This window comes from Vidua macroura, chromosome 13 (genome assembly GCF_024509145.1).
Source record: "Vidua macroura isolate BioBank_ID:100142 chromosome 13, ASM2450914v1, whole genome shotgun sequence".
NCBI lineage: Eukaryota > Metazoa > Chordata > Aves > Passeriformes > Viduidae > Vidua > Vidua macroura.
The window spans coordinates 12802428-12826560 of NC_071583.1; the positions used below are offsets into that span (position 1 = coordinate 12802428).

At 40.7% G+C, this 24133-nt stretch overlaps 1 protein-coding gene across 2 annotated transcripts; it reads right to left on the reverse strand.

Annotated features, from left to right (window-relative positions):
• Positions 1 to 882: 882 nt before the first annotated feature.
• On the reverse strand, positions 883 to 22746 carry CCDC66 (coiled-coil domain containing 66). Of its 2 annotated transcripts, XM_053989380.1 has the most exons (20): positions 22681 to 22746; positions 21722 to 21786; positions 20100 to 20122; positions 18825 to 19242; positions 17858 to 17993; positions 17581 to 17684; positions 16526 to 16644; positions 15590 to 15766; positions 14687 to 14818; positions 13110 to 13167; positions 12917 to 13001; positions 12456 to 12540; positions 11495 to 11656; positions 9923 to 10070; positions 8876 to 8998; positions 7879 to 8357; positions 6903 to 6940; positions 6387 to 6658; positions 5849 to 5976; positions 883 to 1280 (listed from the first exon to the last, which is right to left on the reverse strand). In XM_053989380.1, exons 1-20 carry the CDS (start codon positions 22689 to 22691, stop codon positions 1200 to 1202), a joined length of 2844 nt encoding a protein of 947 aa, XP_053845355.1. In that variant the 5' UTR covers positions 22692 to 22746; the 3' UTR covers positions 883 to 1199. The 2 variants fall into 2 exon arrangements, with proteins under 2 accessions (XP_053845355.1, XP_053845354.1); XM_053989379.1 differs by having other exon boundaries at positions 12917 to 13167.
• Positions 22747 to 24133: the final 1387 nt, after the last annotated feature.

Consider the following 24133-nt stretch of genomic DNA (forward strand, 5'->3'; position numbering starts at 1 on the left):
CCAGCAGTGTCCTCCCAGTTTTTATGTGGCCACTGTGATTACGGTAATGAGAGAAGGACAAACCTGGCTTGAATGACTCTGGGAATTCAGTTTGCATCAGAAAAACCTCAATCCTCTCCCGTTTCAGCTTAATGATTCCTGGGGCTTCAGGCTTGCTTGTTTGTTTAGTTTTGTTTATTTGTTTTGTGAACTAGCACTGGGGTAAGTACAGTTTACCTGTTTTTTAATCCTGTCTTTTAAATTTCACATCTGCTGAGTTACCAACCTTTTCCCCATCAGCGATTCTCTTGTTCTGCCTCAGGCTTCCAAAGGCAGCAGCCCCAGGGAGCAGCTGTGGAGTTGCTGCATTGCTCACATTGCTGAGACTCCTGGCTTTTAGTGCTCATCTTCAGGTTCTCTAAAGTCCTGTGTTTGGGGGACTTCCTATTTGTAATTTGATTTTAGTGCTTTTCTCTGGGATGTGCTCTTTAGTACCAGGTGAGTGTTTGAAACTACCTATCTCTAAATCCACAAAATTAATTGGAAGAAAATTATTGGTTTAAAAGGGCAGTTTTTAAAAAACAAGCAAAACCCATAGACTTTTGCCTAAAGTTGATTCTTTCCCTCTATAAGCAGTGGATTGACTTATTAAAGTTAAGAACCAGTACCAGACCAGTGCAAAACTTCTTACCCTCCCACCATCATGGCAAGTAATTTTTCTGAAAAAAAGAACTCCCTTTTATCAAAGAATGGTACCAGATTGTGTGATGAACTGTGGTCTTAGAATCTGGGAGTACTTAAGTTGATATTCACTGTATAAGGCTAAAAGGTGGCTGAATATTGAAATAAAAACAGTTTTGTATAGTTAAAAATACCAACAAAGATAACTAAAGCCATTCAGAATTCATCTTAATATTTTTATTTATCAAAATTCACACACTGAGTTCTACAAAAACCCATGTAACAGTTTACTTCCATGGTTTTGGTGATTTATATTAAATTGACACTTGTCTTCAAGTAGCATGAAAACCATTCTAAACAGACAAATCATCATGAGTTTAAAGTATCTTCAATATAAAATGTAACATGACCCTGTAGTCTATCAAAATTATCATAATTTAATTTTCATAAAAAAAACTAGAGGTGGTTTGTAATTAATTTCAGTAGCAAAGTGCAGTGCATTTCCATATTTAAGGATTCAGAACATTTTTATGCATCTCTCAAAACGGTGGCATGAAGTTCTCTTGAGCTACAATGGGAATCAGAGTGTTCTCCAACTCCTTCTGCTTCTGCAGGAGGCCCTGAAAGAAATACAAATGTGAATGTTCTGTCTTCCTCACACAGCCCGAACCAATGAAGCATCATTGTTTCATAGTTAAAAACAATTTCCTTGTTGAGGCCCAATGGTTTTTAAGTACACAACTTCAGAAAAAACAGTAAAGCCTCATAGACTTGGGGAAGAGGGAACTTCTACAGCAGCCTTCAAAGTGTGACTGGAGTGAAAGCCAGGCCAGTTTCCAGGGCTGACCACGCAGAGAAAAAAAGGACTTTTCCACTGTATGAAATGGAACTTTCTCATCCCTTTGTGCACTGTCTCTGCATTTGCAATATTGTAATGAATTCTTGTGTGAAGTGGAACCCAAAATCCTGATGGGCATTGGCTTTTAGCCTTAACACAAAGGATACCCTTCAGAGCAAGGGCAGCAGGGCCACTGGAACCAGACCAGTGTCTGACATTCCAGGAGACACAGATTGACTGTCACAAGGTTCAAGGTTCCTGCTGTGTCAATGGTTCTTGTAAGTACTGATGATAGAGAAAACCTGTCACAAAAATAACTCCTGGAAATGTATCCTTGTCTATCAAGTCATACATGATAAAACTTGTATTTATGCACATACTTGCATAAATTAAGTGTTTTTACTGTAATTAACAGGATCATATATATATTGATACATCTGGCCCCTTGCTCTCCATCTGTTTTAGACTTGTCAGAAATAATTTGATACCATGGAAGTTTGTTTTTAAAAAAAGAAAAGGTAGTTATTTTTCTCAGAGTTTCAAGGCCTTTCTCAAAGATAAGAGTTACAGGCTGCTAGCACAGCCCAGTACAGACCTAATGCAAGGCAGCAGCTCCTACAGCAATTTAGACACAGATTCCTGGTGGCACCAAAGGAAAGTCAGTAAAACAGCCTGTAAGACTCCACTTTGGCTCCTTCTAAGGCAGCAGCTGCCTACTTTCAATCACTTGATGAATTGCTTTCTAATTAATCAACAGGATCTGCTTATTTCTATTAATGGGTGAGTGTTTTCAGTCTCTGTGTCAATAATTAGTATTTTTGTAGAGCATTTTTTGCATGTAGAAGCAGGTCACAAAAACAAGTTAAAAAATAAACTGGTCTAAATAAACCAAGAGCCGAGGAACAAGTAACCCTGACAGTTGACAGCTGAGTGTTTATCACAAGGGTTGCACAGGTACTGGAAAGGTGCTCAGAAATACCTCCCCAGGGAGCCGTGGGGTGTGTCCCCACCCAGCCATTGTCACCTGCAGCCCTTGGCAGTGCAGCTGCTGCTGCCTCAGGAACAATGGGGAGCTCTGGTAGTACTGACCTGGGGGTGTCCTCTTAAACTCTGTCCCTCCTTTTTCACAAATAAGTCACTTTGCTCGGCTTATCCACTGACTTTTGATTTCAGTGAGGAAAGACAGTCTGTTGCTAGCTCCTATACCTGCTGTGACCTGAGACATAGGAAGAGATTTGCTGTCTTGTAGCAAATGCAGTGACAGACTCACCCTCCCTCCTCTTTTCCCTGTGTCAGCCAGTCCCACTGGGCTCTTACTGCACCAGCCCAGCTGTATTTATCACTACTGGCTCAGTGTGGAGTTCAAAGACTAAAGACTGGTTGAAGTTATGTGACCATTATGTGAATTCTCCCAAACAAAACAATGGCTAAATATGTTGTAAATATAGACATGTATGTCTGTAGTCTGAAGCTATAAATCCACTCTATATATGTATATATAAAAGAGCAAGACCAGGTTATCTTCTGAAACAGAAAACTCAGCTTTTTGTATTTCAGACAAAATCCTACACTATTCATACCTTGCGGTGAAATAACTGAAGCAAAACAGGTGTCATCTGTACATCAGGAGGAGAACAATACTTTGGCATACAAAGTATACTGAAATGGAACAGTTTGTGCCCTAATTACCTTCTGCAGCTGGCAGGGTATTTAAAAAGGAACTCCACATGTTTTAAGTTAAATCTCTTGCAGAACCAAGATCTACTGAAAGACTAACCTGTTACTTTTTAGCCACTGCAAAATTGACTGTAAGTTCATGTGGCTTCTCTGAGCTTGCCAGCTTTGACCTGTTTACATAACCATGGGTTTTACAGCCTCAGCAAGCACATGGATCAAGCTGTACCTTGAATCTGGCTTCACTCTTAAACAAAATGCCACTGGTAAGTGAAGTGAAACACAGAACGTGGACTTCTCTCAACAAGGTGAACCAGTAGGACCTAGGAGCTACTGCAAACTGTAACTGCTTCCCAAGGAGGGACCTAGCCCTGTGCTAGGAGTGATAACTGCAACTGCTTCCCAAACAAGGACCTAGCCCTGGCCAGCTGAAAGTGATAAAGAGGGCAAAACTCCCAAAGTACCAGCAGAAAACAGTGAAGATGCAAAGTCATAGGTTCTGCTAGAACAGATATGGAACTAGAATATCATCAGTGAAATAGGTAGAGGTGGCCCATAAGTGTACCGTGAAGATCTCTGTGTCATAAAGGAAGATGTAGTTATTTGTGTTAGTTAGACTGGAATGGTGTGTTGTCTTTGTAAGCTGAAGATAAGAAAACCACAAGTTATGTAAGGCCCCAACCCCCAGGTCTGGGACTCCAAGATTAGTAAGCGGCAGGGATTGGTGTCAGATCTGTATAAAAGCTGGTGTGAAATGAACAACAGTGGGACGTGCAGATGAGTGTGCTGACCCCTGCATGCTCCTGGCACCAGTAAAGGTGTCTGTACTTTGCAGTACCTGTTGTGGAGTAGATTCCTTTGGCTCAGAAGCCAAAATACTTTACAGCTGTAGATAAGTGAAATCAATGTAGAAGCTGTTAGAAACTGGCAGCCTTTCAGTATTGGGTCACAACTTTTCCTACTGACCTGGGGAAGAGTCACGAGCCTTTTTTTGCACAAGTAATTTACCTACTGCTGGGGATGTTATAAATGGCTGTGCAGTAGTTGGCTTTCACTATAATTTATTTGCTTTAATTTTTAAATTGTAATTGTTTGCAAACAATTATGGAAAGTTTTAAACTGCTTTTTTAAGTATAACATCTGTAACGGTTGGCAGGCAGTGTAAAAGGGAAAGCAAGTCTTTCACAAGACGTAAAGTGGGCTTGTGAAAGATGTATTTTAAGATATGCTGGCTATTGCAAAAGGTACATCTAAGACAGCATAAGTGGAGAGCAGAAGACCCTAAAAGGAAAACTACCAAGCCTAAAAGTGGCATCCGAAGACCACCCTAGACTGCTGACATCTGCAATTACTGAATTGTGCAAATGCTGTGAAAATTTGAAGCAAGATTGTAGTCAATGAGCTCAAAATAAATTTGCAGCCATTTGAGGAAGTAATGCAACTGTAACAGTATAAAAGACTAAGCTGAGGAATTGGTTTGTCACTGGCTTTGCCATGCACCCAGGCCTGTAACTTTTGCTTTATAATTATCCCTTATTATCATTTATTGAAACTCTTAAAATTTTAAGAGGAGTGGGCTTCGTTTCTCATGATGTACATGGCAGTGCTTCTGTCTTTCTAAACCACAACAGGTAATCAATAGCCTCAACTACTGTTAGTTTTATTGTGCTTCACTGTAAGATTTTCTTCCCTTTTATTATTTATGAAATTTTCCTCTCTGAAGGCAGAGAAAAATCCTGTTGCTAGCAATAAGGTACATTTAATTTGGACCCATTCAAAAGGAAGGGAAGATACTGGTACATGTTTATTTTCAAGTTCTTCACAATGAAAAGGCAAGCCTGAAGTAAATATGTTTTGTCTTGCTGTGAGGCCATTTGGAAGCATAAAAGAGAAGTGCTCACGTGCATGTCCAGACCTGTGGCTTCAGTGGCTGTGGGCCACACCTTGCTGCCAACAGGTGCAGTATCCAATTCACTCAGGCTTTGATAACCAGATGCCATTACCAGTGCCTGACTACGGAGAGAACAATGTACACAGACACACACAGCCTTTTATCTCAGGAGCTCGTGTGTCTATGGCATTAAGCTAATTTTAATTTTCTTTTCAGAAAACCTGGCTGATTGACAAATCCTGAATTTTCTTTTTACATGCTAACAAGTAGCAGCTGTCTCAGAAGGATTTTTAAAGTGTTCATACTTCCAGTTTGCAAATTACAGTATTTTTCCAGACCTGCCACAAGACCACCCCACCAACCCCACTGTTCGGTCCTGACCTGGGAACAACAGAGGGGAAAGCTCATTTAACAAGGTTCTAGTGTTGTGTTAAAACTCTCTTCTTTTGAAACTGATACATTCCCTATAAACAACCCTAACCATAGAAACCTGGACACCAAAGAAAGTAATTTCTCTTGGTTTCAAGTTTGCTCAGGCACTTCACTGTTTCATAGTTGATTTAAGGACTAAGGCATCCATATTCTCTCTCTAAGGACTGTCCAAAGATGGAAGCAAAAAGTGAAAAACAAAATCAGTAAAATGGAACAAAATATAAATCAAATGATGGAAACAGAATTAAAGATAATGATGTGATCATTTTTTTGATAATTTTTACTTCAGTGTATATCTATAAATACACACATACATATACACATGCACAGTTATCCAATAAATTTTTGCTTACCTGTCGTAATTTTGACAATCCTTTGAGAATTTCTTGTTGTCTTTCTCTGATTGTAACTACATCAGGATTTCGAACAGCATCTCTAACGTGATCTGAGCTAAAAATCTGTCGTGGCATTTGGTAAGAATCTAAAAGTAAACGTATATCAAATCAGTTAATAACATTCTTTATTAATTTTCTTTTAATTTTGAAGCAGCAGATTTTGAAAGTTTATGAAAATCAGGGGTTGGTTGCTATTGAGATTATAATCTCTATTTTTAAGTCAAACAACACTTACATCATAAACCCCAATCTCTATACAGTAAAGCAAGAAAGTCTAGTCATACTTCATGAAAGGTATTTTTCAATTGATAACATATTTGTTGCTTTTCTGATTTTTTAAAACGTTGTGGTTTGATTTTTTTTTTAATACCGATTACAATTTGTTTGTGCAGCCTTTCTGTGCACTGCTGTGACATAGAGAGGTTACTGCAGAATTCAGTAAGAAGCAGCAGCACTCCAGTGTAAGGTTTCTCCTCTCCCTGGATCCGGTCAGTACCGTGGGTGTGGCGTGGCGAGGCTCGGCCCAGCGGTGCCTCCGGCTGGAGGCAGAAAACCTCCCGTGTGCGCACGTAGGGCACGAACTGCGCCGAGGGAGGGCTCCGCGGCTCGGCGCCTGCAGCGGGGGAGCTCCTCTGCTGGGAGGCTGCCTGGCCGTCCTTCTCTCTTCCACCCAGCTGGTTATACACCAGGAAATGAGAAGCCTGGATCTCTCTTTGTTGTTCTTGGAGTAATCTGTTCCTAACTGCCGGAACAGGTGGTGATTCAGATCTGTAAGGAACAATTGAAGTTATAAAAAAAGTTCAAACAAATAACAGAGACAAAGAATCTTTGGAGGACAAGATTTTTGCTTATTTATTCTGCTTTTATACCTGCAATCTGTATGGTCTTGTGCATTTTTAAAAATAGACAATTAGATATATCTAAATTCTTTTTAAAAAATCAGGAAAGAAAAGCACGTGCATTTCAGTAATAATGTATTCCTACATTTCATTAATGCAGAGTATTGACATACCTTTCTTCATTCAAGTGGTTCTTATGTAATTTTTCTTCCTAGGAGAAAACAAAAAAGTCAAAAGCAAAACAAAAAAATCTCCGTGTTTTTTACATTAAAAGCTTTGATTTTTCAGAAAAAGTTTGTTCTGAAATCCCAAAAGGACTTGTTTGACCTGGCTTCAGGAGAAAGGCATTTACCAAAGATTTGCATTTAAGAGACTTGTAGTGCCCATGAAATAAAGCAACAAATTACAGGAGGATTTACTCGAAGTTTCTGTCTTTGGCAGCTCTAAGCACTATCAAAAATATTATGTCTATTCTCCTATCCTTGGAACATAGGAATTTATAAACCTGAAAGGTTAAATCCAAGTTACTAAAGGAAAGGCCCAGAGTTTTTTTTATTCGAAAGTGTGAGGTGTTTATGCATGCAGAGAGTGAACAAGTGAGAGAGAGGGCAAGAGAGAAGCCAAAAATATATTTGATAGTATTTTCTTTAAAAGACTTTTTTCCAGCCACAAGCTCTACAGATATAATGCTTACTGCAAATGGAGAATGACTCCACTAAGAAGGATGCATTTCTGTGGCAATGGAGTACATCCTCAGTAATCCATATTCTTTGCAGAAATAAACAGTTTCCTTGAGTAGGTGCTGCTGTACCTCACCTGTCAGCACAGCACAATGACTGGACAAAAAAAAGCAAGTCAGTCATGTCACTGTGTCCTGCACACTGCTTGCATTTCTCTGTTTACATCATGAATCACTGTTAGTGAGCAAACAAAAAGGAATCAACACTTTGGAAGACTGAAATAACCGTAAAAACTCAGTCACAAAATCTGAATGTGTTCTTCTGCTCCTGATGAACAGAGTGCTGACATAAGGGTGAGCAATAGGAGAATTTCATTGTTCCAGGTACATAACTGAATTCCAGGTAAAACTGTGAGGAACAAGAGTTTTAAAAACACATCATTGTTCTCAAAGGCCAGACAGTGACCCACCTTTCTGCCTCTGTGGCCCTTACTCTTCACAGCTGTTTCTTCCCGAGGTGAGAGGGACCTGGCTGAGTGCCCCCCCCTCCTTGCACTGAGCTGCCCAGGGCTGTTCCTTTCCACCAACTGCAGCAGCTCCATTTGGCGGCGCACCTTGTTCTCCTCCCTCTGTTTCTGCAGTGGTTTAGGGTACCTTTCTGAGGCTGGAATGTATCTTTTCCCAGGCTTGTTTATGTTCCAGTCAGGTCTTTTGCTGTACTTTTCCAAAGATTTAATGTGCCTTTCTTTTCTTGCATACTGCTCGTATAGATCACTGTAAATACCACCAGTCCCTTTTCCTGGAAGTTCATTTTTATCCATATACTGCATTTCCTTCTGGTATTTTTTGCTGTTAGACATTTCTTTATATTCTATGGAAATATCAGGTGATTCACAACATGCAGTTCTTTCCTCAGCTGACTCCGTGTATGCTGAAGTATTAAAGCAATCTAAAAAAAAAAATTATATTTTAACTCCAAGTCTGAGCTATTCAAATTTCTTGGTTGACTTCTGTATATGTATCAATCTACCATTACTTATTTAAAAAATGGCTGCTACAGTTTTATAATGCTTTTTTATTCTTTTTTCTGTGGAAGACACATAGGACCTGTAGAAATAAACTCAGTGAGGGAAGGATAAAACACAGAAGACTGGAGAACCAAATCAAGTTACCTTAAAAATTTGGACCTATGTGGCTTGTGACCCTAAATTGACACAGTATTCCAGACTATGGGATTTGTAACTGGTAAGTAACAACTACACAGAAATATAATTTATTTAGAAGAATAAATAGTGATAAATAGAGGTAAAAAGTGGTACACTGTGACACACTAACATGACTGTTGGTGCAAGTATTTCTTTCTAGCTTTATTCCCTGTGAGTGTCAGTGATTTGGCTCAGTTTCACAAACAGCAGGGTCCCCTGCCTGTCTGGAGGTGCCAGAGTAGCTCAGGTGTGGGTTCTGTACCTGTCTGCACCGCCGTGTCCTTCCGAGGGGAGGCCTGCTGCTCAGGGGGGCTCTCCACACCAGCAGGGAAATCAGTCCTTTGTGCTGAAATGCCAGAATTACAGCTGTCAAACTCTGTATCACCTGAAAAGTGGTAGAGTTGTTCCATTTAGTAATGATAGTACAGGGATAAAATGTTTCTAAAATCATGGGAGATTCAAGGGAGCTGGGAAGAAAGGTTGGGCCTGGTAGGCCCTGGGAAAATGTTGGGCTTTGTCTTTACTGGATCATGCGTAACTGCACCTGTATAATCATTTTATAATTATGGTAAATGATATGATTGTTATATGATAAATGATATGATTGTTAAATGTGATGATTGTTTGATAATTGGATATGATTATTGTTTAATCGTAACAGGAATCACGAGAAATGATGTTTGGGGGGTTTGATGGAGATTACAAGAATGCATGCCTGGATGAGATCAATGTATACAATAGAACAAGGGAAGTTTAATAACTAACATGTAGTTATGTAATGATAGGATATAAAAACGTGTTCATCTCGAATCCATGTCAGAGTCAGATTCGGGTGTGTACCCCTGACTCCCAGAGCTCTTCAATAAAAGCACCTACATATAATCATTCTGTGATTATGTGTTTCTAACAGTAACCTAAGTTCAATTTAAACCATGCTACAGAGTTATCACACTGTTGTGGTTTAGAGCTCAAAGCAATACTGAGAACTCTGGTCCAAATCCCAGTACTCTCCCTTTTCCACTGGAAATCTGACAGCACACAGGTCTGAATATTCCTGTTCATTCCCGCCAGTATCTCTGCATTTCTTCCTTGATGTAATACAGTATTTGAAATTTACTAAAACACAATATTCTCCATGGGAGTTAACACTTGTATTTGTTTGAAAGGTAAATAAATTGTAATGCAAGTTGGTTTGTAACCCAAATGCAGACTAGGAAACAAAATCCAAAAAAACCCACCCCAATCCCAGAAACAACTTGCTTTCAACCACCAAAGGAACAGGCAAACTGAGTGTGAGATTTATACTTGCCACCACCAAGACTTTTCTGAAGTTGTGAAATGTCATGTGCTTTCTGAGCCAAGTCTGGAATGTGCTGGTCTTGTTTTGATCCCTGGGCTAATTCCTGAGCTTTCTCCATTGTCTGATAAAGCTCTCTAGCTTTAAGAGTTGCAGGTTCCTTAAAAAAAAAAAAGGGTAAATATGTGATTATTTATTTTGAGAATAAAATAAATTGAATTATTTAATGACCATATAATCCTCAAAGCTTATATGTATTTTTATTTAGGGAAAGTATTTTTTTTCAAAACTAAAACTAGTTGAGTAAGTACAGTATGTAACCTATAATTTCTATTATTATACGTTTAGAACCTCTGCTGTACTAATGAAAGATCTTCAGTCTTAGCATTAAAAAATGAGCATTTATATCCTCCAAGTTATCTGGCTATTTATTTCCCTTCTAATAAATTCCTTTTTTTCTAGATGCCATCTGATGTCAGCCACCTGTGACTTCTGTAGCATGTGGTTTAATGAAATGAAAGGAGACCAAAACCCCACCTTACTCCTACTTGCACAGCGAGGAGACAGTAAAAGCTCCCCAGCAAATGTCAGGGGGTTACAGTTCCCTGACTCAGTGGGTTCAAAGTGCAGGAGACTTTGCCAAGGAAAACCTCCTTTCCCAACTGTTATTAGCAGCTGATCCCACTCCCTCCTGCATTTGCAGTTGGAAAGAACAACTGCTGCAGTCACATGTTTCAAAGGAACTGAGCAGTTACAGAGGATGACTTTGCCCATGTTGAACCAGTCTGTTCAAGCATCTACAGGCAGATGCCACACACTTCCATCCAGAAAATGCAGAGAAATCAGGAGTCCACATTTCTGCAGGCTTTGGAGAAGACTGTTTCTGGAATCACCTTGTCTTATGACACCATGGAATTTGCTACTGCTCCAAAGAGGAAGCAAACAGTAATAGCTCTACTGTGCCAAAAAGAAGAATGAAACATCAGATCAAGTGTTTAACCTTCGACAGGGGTTAGAGGAGAGACAGAAATGCAAGATCTGTATTCACCGAAGGTCAAAACGTACCTTTGGTCTAACTTTTATATGAAAGCACTGTGTAAAGCTCAGCAACAGCTATGCAGGGGAAAGATGGAAGACTTGAATGACTTTTAAAATGCCTTTTCCAGACTACATCCTAAGAAGTCATTAATTCAGACTGAAAGCATGTTCACTCAGATGAACTTCATGGTACTGAAGCACCTTAAAAGCATCAAGTTGCCAATAACAATCATTGGACCACATACTTTGAGGTATTTTTTAATTTTAAATTTGCATTTTAAAACAGATGTTTCTGCACTATTTAAAACTACATTTCTATTTCTGCCAGTTCTTACATTCTCTTCCTGGAAAGGCCCTTGTTCAAAAAAAGAATCTGGCCTTATTCTTGTATGGTGTTGTATGTTTATTAACTAAGGAAGTCTAAATTTTGGATAGTTTTCATTTTCAAAATGATGAGCAAAATTTTGCAAGTGAGGAACAAGAACTATTTTCCTCAAAATTCAGTGTTATCACTGACGATCTGCACTATGACATTGCAAGCCTCACCTCCTTTTGTCTTTGTTTCAGCATTTCTTCTTCAAACTGTTTCTGCAGTTGTGCTTTTTCTCGTGCCAGGCGCAGTTCTTCCTGTTGTTCTTCCCATTTTCTCTGCTCTTCCTCCAGTTGTTTCTGCTTCCGCTTTTCTTCCACCTGAGCCATGATTGCTTTCTGGCAGGATCAGAACAAAAAGGGCAAAGTAAAAGATACAACATTAACGTATTGTAAGGTATTTATTAATGTATTTTTGTATATGTGTAGGATTTGATTTGGACAAGTGAAGAAAAAAACCTGAAGACAATTTATTTCAAACACTCCTGCTTTTGTTTCTGGAAAACCACCAGCCCAATTGAGCAGTCTGAAATACTCAGATAGAAAAAAGGAGCTTTTTATGTTTTAGAAAATACTTTTTTTTTCTTGTAATGAGATGAAGGTCTGATTTGCACCTTATTGGTGAAAAAGCTCCTGGTAATCCAGGAGTTTGATCCAGCAGTGTGGCTAGAACAGTCTCCACATTTATACTGAGACTTTTTCACACTGTGCTAGAGACACCAGCACACAGACACACATTGTTAGGGTGCCACAGAGGTTAGGTAAATGTTAGTGAAGTAGATAAAAAACTAAAGGTTCATGGAGTGGGAATCTGTAAATATCAGATTTCTCCTCCTTATAACAGTGGAGACTCAAGGAAAATGCATACAAACCTGCTAGAGCTCTAAGGACTGAACTGTACCTGTTTATGAGGCAGGAATTCAGTTACAGAAGTGCAATAATCTTGTGCAAATATTGAATGAGAATTGCAGAGTCTGACTGAAGGAAATACTGCCAAACAATGCACATGTCATCTAAAGCGTAAAAGTCAAGTGCCTCCCTGGGTTCTGGTATTAAATCTCATGTTTTATTCATGAGACATAACCTTTCATCTTTTCTTCTTATTAAAAAAGTGTGAGGCTTTAAAACCCAAGTCTACCTGATGTTCCAACTGCTTCTGGCGCCTCCTGTCCCTCTCCTCAATCTGTGCAGGGTCCAGCAGAGCTGTCATGGAACGGAGGAAACTGTGAAGAAAGGATGCCAATGCTTTGAATCATTAGAAAATAATCCTTAAGCCTTTCTTAATTAGAATCAGTTAGATTTCATTTTCATATTGAGGTTATTCTGTAGTATTAATTATAAATTAATATATAAATTAATTCATAGATTAGGAAATCCTTTTCATTAAATAACAAAGTAAGGTTATTTGCAGTAAATTTCATTAATAAACACTGGCAGCACTTGTGTCTTTCAACAGTGAAACAACAGGTATCTGAAAAAAATAAAAACAAACCATAAGCCAAATGAAGGTAAATAATTTTATTTATTTATTTTAATTTCTGAGGAGGTACCAGAAATGTACTAGCTGGGAAAATAATTACTCTTACAAAGCTCACTCACCTGACCCTCTGACTTTGTTCCAAAGCACCATTTTTAGCAGCTTTTTCTGCAGTTCCCATCTGTAAGGGCATGAGGTTGCCTAAAGCTGCAGGAGACAAAGGGTGAATGAAAGCACTCGGGTCCTTGGCATCAGGTGACAGGGAAAGACTTTCAGGCTTTCTGTGCATTCCATTTAAAGGGTGTCGTGCATTACCATTAAAGCGGTTCTTAAAAGAATCAAAATGCATTTCCCATCGGTCATGCTCTTCTGCCTATATAAGTATCAAGCAACAACAACAATAAAAAGAAAAAAAAGAGAAAAAGTATTCAGTTACTCTGTGTCTACGAAGTGTGGTTAATAAAACAGACAATACACATTTTGTACACCAGGAACATCTGAAAAGCTACAATGCAGACAGCAGTTAATTCCTTAAGGGAGAAGACAAGTGTCTCAGTTACTTAAAATGCAAGTCAGATCATTATAATGCTGATCCATACCTGGTCAGCACAAACATATTGCTATTGCATTTTCATTTTAAAAAAGGAAAGGGTCACTCTCTGGTGCCTGCAGCCCTCCTTCCACAGCACACCTACCCAATTAACAACAAGCCAGCTAATGAAGGGACGTAGCCCAGCTGTGTTCCCTTCACAGTTAAAAAACAGTTTACAAAGGAAGCCTGATCCCTTTAGCTACTCAGGAAAAGACAAGACTTGTGTTGTGTGCAGGTCTGTAACCACTCCTGGCAGCAAGGCTGGCTTTAGGGGGTTAGGAAAGGTAAGGCTATTTTCTTCCATACTTTCTGGAGAAGTGCTTGCTTTTAAGCTTTTTTATAGCTTCATGAGTGTGTATGTGTATTAAAAAAAGTATTTCTACAAACAGGATGTTGGCATTGCTATGACACAGTGTACTTGCTTTCTCTTTTCTCACCTCCTGTAGTCTACACAAATCTTTTTCTAAAGTGCCTATCCATGGTCTCTACACCACCTTGCAAACCCAAGTGCTTCTACACAGTGGAAAAGAGAAAGAAACTACTACTGTTGGAAACAATGTAACTTGTAAATTTTTATTTTGTCTCTCTAGTTAGGCTTAACTTAATTCCTTTCCCCAAGGCCAAGTTTTCTTGACACTTTTAGGAGACGTAGCATCACTGTAAGGAGATGGGCTGAACATAACAACAGACTGGGAGTAGCCCAAAGATACCCAGAAAGATAGAAGGCCATCAACGGAACATCAACAAAACATCAGTGGCCATCTAAAAAACATCTACCCTCAGATGCTGCCTTTGACAGAATTGGAGATATCTGGTAAGAATGAAAATCTAATTAACACCGGAGGCAAGGAGATTAGGATCCAATGGGAAACTGAATACTGCGGGTGCCTCAGCTCTAGACCAATGAACTGTAAAACGGTGCATCCCTATCGGTTTTGACTGCATAAAGTTTGGGGGGAAACTCTGCAAAAACATGTGTTTGGAACATTTTCCCTGGCACATCCTGGCCAGAAAATAAAGTAATGCCAGATTCTCTATCACTTCAAATATAGTGCTAGAGGGTTTTATTTTCTCCCTGATTTTCGGTGATGCTGCCACTGTCTCCATCTCTGCAGCAAGCCCTCTAACACACCACACACTGAAATACTGAACAGCCACTGGCTCTATGTTCAGTAAGTGCATCCTTATGGTGAAAACCTAGACATGCTGCACAAAATTCCATCTTTGTTGCCACTTCACTAACTTCATTTTTTATTTCTTAAAACAAAAATAGAGAAAGACTTCTCTAAATCACAGATACCTTGGATAAATTAAGTTTTTCTTCTAATTTTCGTAGTTTAGCTTCTTCCTTCTGCTTGTCCAACTCTTCAAGCCACTTCTTCTGTTGCTCATGTTTCAGAGCACTAAAAGGTCGCTGCTGTGGCACAGCTTCCTGAAATAAGACAACTGCTAGTTCTACAAAAAATTAAGTATCTTGTCCAGCCACATAATAAGGACCTGGCAAAAAGCTCTGCCTTCAGGTGGTGAGCAAAACTGGGCCTTTCTCTAGCACTATAAAAGGATGTAACTTTGTAACTGTAACAAGTATCTGACTGCTACCAGAAAGATGAATTCTGAATATTACTCTAACTTGAACTATCAGCCTCTCAACTCTACTTATTTGTATCATGACCAGAAATCCCTTTTTCTTCCTATGGTTCGTTGCTCAGTCTGTGTTCCAGGCAGATTCAGCACCACAATATAATTAGCAGTGATCTGTCTCAAATTAAGAAGCTACCATCTTCATTCTTCTGTTTCTGCTTCTTAAGGGATCTCTGTACTATTTGACAAGCTCCAGTGGCACTGAGAACTTCCAATGCCATCTGACAAAAAACTCTCTTCAATCACTGTCTACCAGCCATAATTTAAGACCTACTTCTTGAACATTCTGCCAACAATCTTTTGTTTTATATAGGTTCCCACTTCTCTATTTCTGCAGCACATACTTAAAAACTAATTAATAGTGCATATCACACCTCTAGTACTGCTCTTCATATCAGCCTTGAAGGAAGTGCTATCTTCAAAGCATTGATATTTTGGTAAACATTTATTCAGACAAAGTTATTTATACACAGCAAAAAGGTCTAAGGAATTCTTCTGTTTTAAAAGAACATTTGTTGTTAATAAATAAGTAAAAAACCTTGCAGGCAATTAAAAATCTTACCCTGAAACCCAGTGCTGTGCAACTGCCAGCTGGAAAGTCAGAAGGACTGAAATCAGAAGACTGCCCAGCTGGAGCTCTTGGAACATTCAGTGCAACTCCATCAGCCTCTGTGGCTAAAGCAGCTGTACAGGCAGAGTTCTCCTCAGTGCCATGAACTGAGGCAGCTGGAAGCACTGTCTGCAAACAAAGGGACCATTTTAAGACTTATTCAGCTCACCTGTTTTGTTTGTTAACAAAATCATACTCCTAGAAGCTGCTGTTCATTAAAACCTCAGCCCAAATTTGTAACTAAGCATCTTTTATCCACTATTTATCAATTATGTAGATTGAAACAAATTCTTATACAATAGAGTCAAAACTTTGCTAGGAATGCTGAATGTCCCACAAAAAAGTGCAAGTTGCTTTTGCTGTAAGAAATGATAGTAGATCCCACCCTAACTTCTGTTTAACATCAATAAATTTTACTGGAGAACTCTCTTGGGAGTATAATGCATTTATCTAACACAGTGGTTTCAGAATGACAGCTTTTTAAAAAGCTAGATGTCATATTGGCTATGCTCATTATGTAAGCAATCAAATGTATGTGAGAGCTCATGAACAATGTATATAATTATATAACCAGGAATTACATGTGAGACTATTCCCCCAAACAGAACAAGAAAAGATTTATACTTTTTAGTCAGGAATCCAAATGGAGGGACAGGAAAGGGCTGTTCCTGCTGTAAAGATCTTAAGCTGACAAGTTATGACTTGGGGCAACAAGTAAGTGAGGACCAGGGAGCTGCAGCAATTCATGCCCTGAGAAGGCTTAAAGCACCACCAATATTGGATTCTAGAGGATTTGTACAGAAAATAAAATCTTCTATGAATTAGAAGTTAAACTGTTCTGCAACAGTGCTGTGAAAACTGTGCTCTCTTGTTGATGGACAGTCTTACCTGGTCTGTGTCAGGTGCTTCCACTTTAGGCATTTTATTACTGCCAAGTTTTGCCCAGAAATAACCCACCTCTCCCTCCAGAGTTTCTTTCAGCTTCTTCTTCAGTGCTACCTGTTCATCTTAAACAAAACCAAACTCTTACTAGAGTTCCTATTGCAAACATTTAGCAGTTAAAAAAATTAAAAAAGACAGCAATATATGTCTTCCCTGTCACTTGGACTGTGAAATGGACACAAGAGTTGTCACCAATCAGTCTCACCAATCTCTCATGACCTTGCTCTTAAGAGCCAAGAGGGCATCTGCCCAGAGATGCAGAGGTAAGTGGGGAGTCTAAAAAACACCAGAGTAACAATTTCCCAGGGAAAACCAACAAATAACCAAATATATGAACTCTCTGCATTTTGTTACACCAGTCTTGAACTACTTTAATACTATTAAAACCAATGGAGCTATAATGGAAGCTACTGACAATGCAGAATTAAACCTTGAAACCAAATGGTCTAAATGCAATTTCAAAACAAAACACAGCACTCCTCCATGTGAATCATAAAAAGCTTAATTTGTCAGAGAGAATTTACTACTGTATTGAACAGTTCTTGTTTCCTCCAGAGGAAACATTCCCCTTGATTGGTGATGGGGCTGGACTGCAAATTCTCTCAAGTTCAAATTGCAATTTCATACACTCAGTCATGCTTGTAGATTGGGGTGATGCTGTTCCATGAAAAAAACAAATGATTTTTTTAATGATAATGGCTGTTAAATTACTGTCAGAATGTGACAAAACTGCTGGCAAATAGCACCTAAAATACAAAGCACAACAATACCTTTGAGATAATATTTAATTGGCAAGGAAGTGTTTCTTGCAAGAATTTATAATCTTTGCATAAACTTTTGAAATTCAAGAATCTTAATCTGTCTTGGAGACTTATTATTTACTTTTCAATTTGTAGCAATTGTACTAAGTAATTTTAAAAGGGCATAAGGAATGCCAAATTTCTTGGCATCCTGAATGTAATAAAAATATATCAAAAATGTATTTTACGAATCATAAATACCTAATTCCTTCTTCCATTGGGTCTTTTTAAATTCCAGTAAGGCTTTCTCCCCTTCTCTTTCACCCAAGGTACTAAACAAGTCAGCAGGTTTCCATGAATCTTTTCTAGAGAAAAGGAAGGAGGGGGAAGATTTTTATCTAGAAAGCTAATCTGTTACAATTTTAGAGGAAAATTTTTAATTAGTATTTATAAAAAATATTAATGTTATTAAGAATATATGATAGGAACCTTTCTTGGAGACACAATTTTTGTACACAGTAACACACATGTTACCTACATAACATTCTGTCCTGGCTGTGGATGTGCTTCTTGTTCCCTGCCTGAATCAGAGTTTACTTCATCTGGAACTGGGGACACGTCACAATCTTTTTGGAGTGATGCTGTAACATTCTCCTCTGATGCCTCATTAGCAGCTGTGGTAGAACATAAATACATATAAATGTATATATATAACCACTAAACTTGCTTCAGCTTTGAGTAAATACTTTGAGAGCAGCAGAAACTTGCAGATTCCCCACAATTTAACAAAAGTGTTTTCAGCCCTGCTTATAATAGTTAAGGCATGTGAGCTAGACCTTCACAGCGTATTTTTAAAATGCTAGATTTAGTAATCACTTATTCTTGGCTAAGGGCTCAATTTGGGACTCTAATTAATTGCAGGATGTCTTATTCTTGGTGCAAAAGCTGACCCCTCCACAGATCCACCAACAGGAGGAAGGACGCAATAAAGGAAGATAAGCAACAGTTCTTACAATTCTGAGTAGAAGAATTGGGGATGGGAAAAGAAAAATACTATTCAGCACTAATAGTCCAGTTAGGTAAAAAGACACAAATCCAACTTTGGTCACAGGAAAATGGCAGAACTGCTCTTGAGACACAAAGGAAGGCCTGAACTCTTCACAAACCAGAAGGACCCTTCTCCTTGGGCAGTAGTAAAGTGCAATTCTAGTGTAAAATGGTTCTTATTTTGCATGAAACAGTGGTAACATTTCTGGCTGGTTTGCTCTTCAGAATACTGGAAATCTAACAAACAATCTTTTTTACTGTGGTAATTCTGAAATGCTTGGCTCTCATATTAACAATGTCACATTCATAACGGCAAATGGCATTTTGTCTGAGACCATTCAACCTAAGTGTAACATCTCTACAATGTGCAAATAACCTGAAATTATTAACTCCAAGTTAAGCTTTCACATTTTGCTCTGTTTCCATGGAACAAATGCATCCAATGGCCGGTATCTTACCCATTTCCTCTTGCTTTTCATTATGAGTCTCTGAGATGCTTCTTCCTTCTTTAACAATCATCAAAATCTGTTGAAGCTGTGCTTGTGTTAAACACACCAAACTTTTAAAGTCTTCAGCTGATACATGTGGGGCTTGAGGTTTGTGTTTAGTTTTTTTCACAATACTAGAATCCTCTGAATCAGGATATCTGTTTGTCTTATCTCTTTGGAAAATCAAAGAGTAACCTTTAGTTGTGGCTTCATGTGAGGAGTGTTTATTAACTTGCAGTTTTTCACCTTTTGTCATTGATAAGCTTGACTCACTCCTTGGTTTTGTTAAATTTTCCTTCTTGATACAAGCATTTTGTGTTGGCCTCAAGATGAGCCCAGCATGCTTTATTCTCAATGCCTGTTTAGGTGCTCTGGCTTTATTACCCATCTGTTAAAGCAAAAAGATTTCACCATCTATTAAATAAGGGAAAAAAATTGTTTTTGTAACAAATGATAACAAGACTGAGGCAACAAGGAAAATAAGTGTCATTTTTCTTTTCTGTTCCATCAGTACAAACTCTGTATAAGCTACTGAAACATCTTCACAAGTACCAGGAAAACTCTGGAAGAGGACACAGCACCTGAATTTGAGTATTTCAAAATGAAAGTATGGATAATAACTTTATGTAGCATGACATTTAAAAAAATTAACAAGCATTAATTCTGCTTTACTTTGGTGTTTCTGAACAGGAAATAGGTGTTTCCTGGCTCCACATAGGTATATGCTTTCACCATGCAGCCAGCAGTATTTCAGTCTTGATTCTTCCACTCCAAACTAAGTTTTACTCTTTCCAAAGTCCTTGATGCAAACTTGTAATTATTTCCTGTGTATTGTGACCTTTTTCTGCTTTTTCTCCTTCCCAAACCCATCCCCTTGCAGTTTACTCAGAGACAGCCTATATGACCAAACTTGAAATTAAGCACACATCAGATCTCTATTTTACCAGAATCCCTTTAAGGTCTCTGAAAGTTCTCATCTGGATGATTCCCTCTGCTGCTCTAACTTCTTGGCCAAGGAAACGAATGCATTTTGAAAAGGTGAAAATAGTCACAAAACTTTGAATTCATCCTTTTGAACAGCTATTCTAAAACTGAGAAATAACAGAATATCTCAATTTAAAAGAAACTCACAAGCACATATTTCTCTTTCATAAATATAATTGTTTACAACTTTATACAGTTCAATTTCTCAAGTTTTCTGTTAACAAATAGTGAATTTGTGTGTTCTAAAAATTTTACACTTACCTTCATGGCAGGCTTTGATTTATCTTTTGGGAAACAAACACAAACATATGAAAGAAGTATTTAATAACAACTTGTCCCTGAAAAACAATCTTAAGAAATTAGTAAAACATTACAGTCACCTGATTTTTGTAAATCAGGGGGGAAGTACTTTTCCTATGCCATCTGCCCTGATTATTTTACTTTTTTAAACTTATTTCTGTATACACACTCCAAAAGCATGTTGGAAAAAAATTTAGATCTATTTCAGGAACTATTTCCTGTAAAAAAACCCTTTTATATATACATTTTATACACATCTAATCAAATTATTGTGCCCATCTGCCCTTCCCCTGCTATTCATTCTCAGAGAGCCCTGTGGTAATGCCTTCTTTGGTTCCATGATGTTGTTTGTCTCCATTACACCTGTGTCCTGAATTACTCTTCTGTCTTTTAACTCACATCCTGGAGGATGCATAGAGGTGTAGTAGTCTCATATATAATAAGTGCCATGCTCAATGTAATACTTATGAATAATGTTCTAATATTAATAGAGGGAATGTGGTATTCAAGAAATCCTGTACACAAAGCTATTTTTAATTTTTTTTTTCTGTGTAAGAGAGAAAAAGTACCCTTAAGCTATTGCAGAATAATCCTACTTCAGCCCCTAAGAATGTGAGCAGTGTTTTTCAGTGCAGAAACAAAATTCAAAACAAATACAATTTGATATAATTTTTGACAGCATTCAATTCAAGGAAATGCTGTTTATGCAAAAGACTGCTTGTTCCAGGCTAGTTCACAGTGCAAGACAAGGCTTTATCTTGGAGCACTCTGGAACACAGATTCTCCCTAGCCAGCCCAAGATGCTAAAGATGATTGTAAAGAGCACTGGAATTCCCTCCTGGCTCAAACACCACATACTGTCTCATTAGGCAGCTGTCTGGTAAATGCAGAAAACGAAATATAATTGAAACAGCATTTAATGGAGAATTTCTGTATCCTGACTATGTAGAACAGTTAGGAGAAGTAGACTTGTATAGAAATGTATGTCTGACAAATTACAAAATTGGAATTTATTGCAGAGACATATGTCTGACAAACTACAGAAACACAATTTATTAACACTTAATTACCAACATAGGTTTTCCCAGTATATATCAGATGGTAGTAGTGAGATTTGGCCTAAATCAACTGCTTATTGAAAATTTAAAATGTTGAAAATACTGCAAATACTGAAGCTACTTTAAAAACATAATTGTAATTTATTTTATTTGATTTATTGTAATGATGTCATGCTGTGTAAATTAAGCTGTTATTAAGCCTCTTTTATCCTGGCAGGTAATGTGCTATAAAGTTACAGAAATGATCAAGTTATGCCAGTTGATACAGAATAGCACTTAACTTTTTATTTTAACTATAAGCTAAGCAGTGGAGACTATTTGCCAGCTGTTCCCTGGTGCACAGACTCTTCAGAGTTCATTATCAACCTACTGTTCAGAATCAAGCTGGCGACAGAGAGGACTTAGAAATAACAATGCACAAACATTCTTCCTAATTTCAAAAATATTGCAGGAAAGCTGGGCTTTATGTCTCTTGGATATTAGGTTTAACTTCAAGAAGCTTTAAAGATTAAATTTAAAAAATACCAGAAGAAGCTAAAATTAGCCTAGGCTTTCCATCCAGCACTTCAGTTTCGAGCTTCAGTCCATCGCTGCAAAACGAGAGAGAGAGAGAGGAATCTGAAATATTAAGTAATCTGATAATGATAAGATTTTAACTTTCATAACAAGAACAATTACTGTTATTCCAGATGGTCCTTCACATCCCAAACTATGTTTTGAGAAGTTACTTAAAACAACGAAATCAACATGCCTTGAAGAAGGTGTAGTTTTATTGATACTGAAAAAACTACTACAACTTTGCATGTTAACAATAAAGGTGCCACTCAATATCGTTATACAGAGCAACACGCCTCAAGAGTTGAATAATCCAACAGTGTAAACTGGCTGCTACACAAATCGCTAACCAAGCCTCCCGGAAGGCCGGCGCTGACCACAGAGCGGGGCTGTATTCTGCAAACAGCCTTCGGTTGTGCTTCCATGCACAGCAATTCACCTTCGCAAGTGCAACAAGCGCTGTTAGAAGCGTTCAGGAGAAGAGAAGAACGTGGCAGTGTCAATACCCAACTGCCTTTCTTTCCTCCGTGCGCTGGACAATCCAACGTGACGATAAGCGCTCCAAATACCGCTTTATCGTCCCATTTCATTATAAAATGTTAACAATGAAAAAACCCAGCGTAGCTCGAGCTCGCACGAAGCTAAGGAGCACCTCAGAAAGGGGCACTTGGGTAAGCGGAGCCCGGCCCGGCCGCGGAGGATGTCCCGGGCATCGCTCCCCCTGCACCGCTCCCCAGAGCGCGGCCCGAGGCCCTGCCACGGGAAGGGTCGCTGGCCCCCGGCTCTGTCCCGCAGATCGCTCCCGCTCCTTCGGCCGCGCGGCACTGCGCGCCCCGGCGCGGCACCGACGCGTTCCGCGGGGCCGGGGCCGTCCCGTCCCTCCCCGAACAGCCGCGGCCCGGCCCGGCCCGGCCCCGCTCGCTCCTTACCCCAGGTTCATGGCGCTGCCCGGCGGCCGCGGAGCCCCGCGGAGCCCCGAGCATCGCCCGCCCTCAGCTCCGCGCCCCGCTGAAGGAACCGCGCGCCGATTGGCTGTCAGCAGTGGGGGGGGGGGGCTCCACCAATGGGCACCCGCAGCACTGCGGGGCGGCGCGGCCGGGAACGCTGGGGGATGGAGTCCCGCACAGCCCCGGGCCCGGAGCGCCGGCGGTGGCTCCGACGGAGTCCCGCACAGCCCCGGGCCCGGAGCGCTGGGGATGGCTCCGATGGAGTCCTGCACAGCCCCGGGCCCGGAGCGACGGGGATGGCTCCGACGGAGTCCCGCACAGCCCCGGGCCCGGAGCGACGGGGATGGCTCCGACGGAGTCCCGCACAGCCCCGGGCGCGGAGAGCCGGCGATGGGTCCTGCGGCTGCCTGTCCCGGGGGATGGGGTCTCGCAGCCCGGCCGAGGGTGCGAAGCAATTGACGGGCGATTATCCCCGGCGTCGAGCAGCTGCGGAGGAAGGAGGGAAAGCAGGGGAACGAGGGGCGGGCGGGGGGAGACAGAAGATCGGTGTGCGGAGGGTCTGAGCCGCCGCTGCCTCCGGAGCGGCCGCGCTGCGCGGGGGGGCGGCGGCTGCTCGGTCACACTTTCATCAATGGAATTTCATCATTTCATTCCATTTCATTTCACTTCATTTCATTTCACTTAATTTCATTTCATTTTTTCTTTGTTGATTTATTTTCTGGTTTGGGCAAAGCGGACAAGGTAGGAGAGGGGCGAGAGGCTGAAGGTGGAGGACGGCACGGCGGGACGGGTGTCCCGGCACTGCGGGGGGAGCGGCGGCAGCGCGGTCCCGTCCGGAGAGGAGAGAGCGGCAGTGATGGGAGAGCCGGGACAGTGCCCTGGGGACACTGCCCAGGGGACACTGCCCGGGGATGCTGCCCTGCGGACACTGCCCGGGGATACTGCCCGGGGATACTGCCCTGGGGACACTGCCCGGGGATACTGCCCAGGGGATACTGCCCAGGGGACACTGCCCGGGGATACTGCCCGGGGATACTGCCCTGGGGACACGACACTGCCCGGGGACACTGCCCAGGGGATACTGCCCAGGGGACACTGCCCGGGGATACTGCCCGGGGATACTGCCCTGGGGACACGACACTGCCCGGGGACACTGCCCGGGGATACTGCCCAGGGGATACTGCCCTGGGGACACTGCCCTGGGGACACTGCCCGGGGATACTGCCCAGGGGACACTGCCCGGGGATACTGCCCGGGGATACTGCCCTGGGGACACGACACTGCCCGGGGATACTGCCCTGGGGACACTGCCCGGGGATACTGCCCAGGGGACACTGCCCGGGGCCGGAGCGGAGGCCGGGGAGCGAGCCAGCGGAGCCGTGTCCCGCTAGAAGCCGTCCCGGGGGGTTTTCTGCATCCCGCTCCTGCCGAGCTG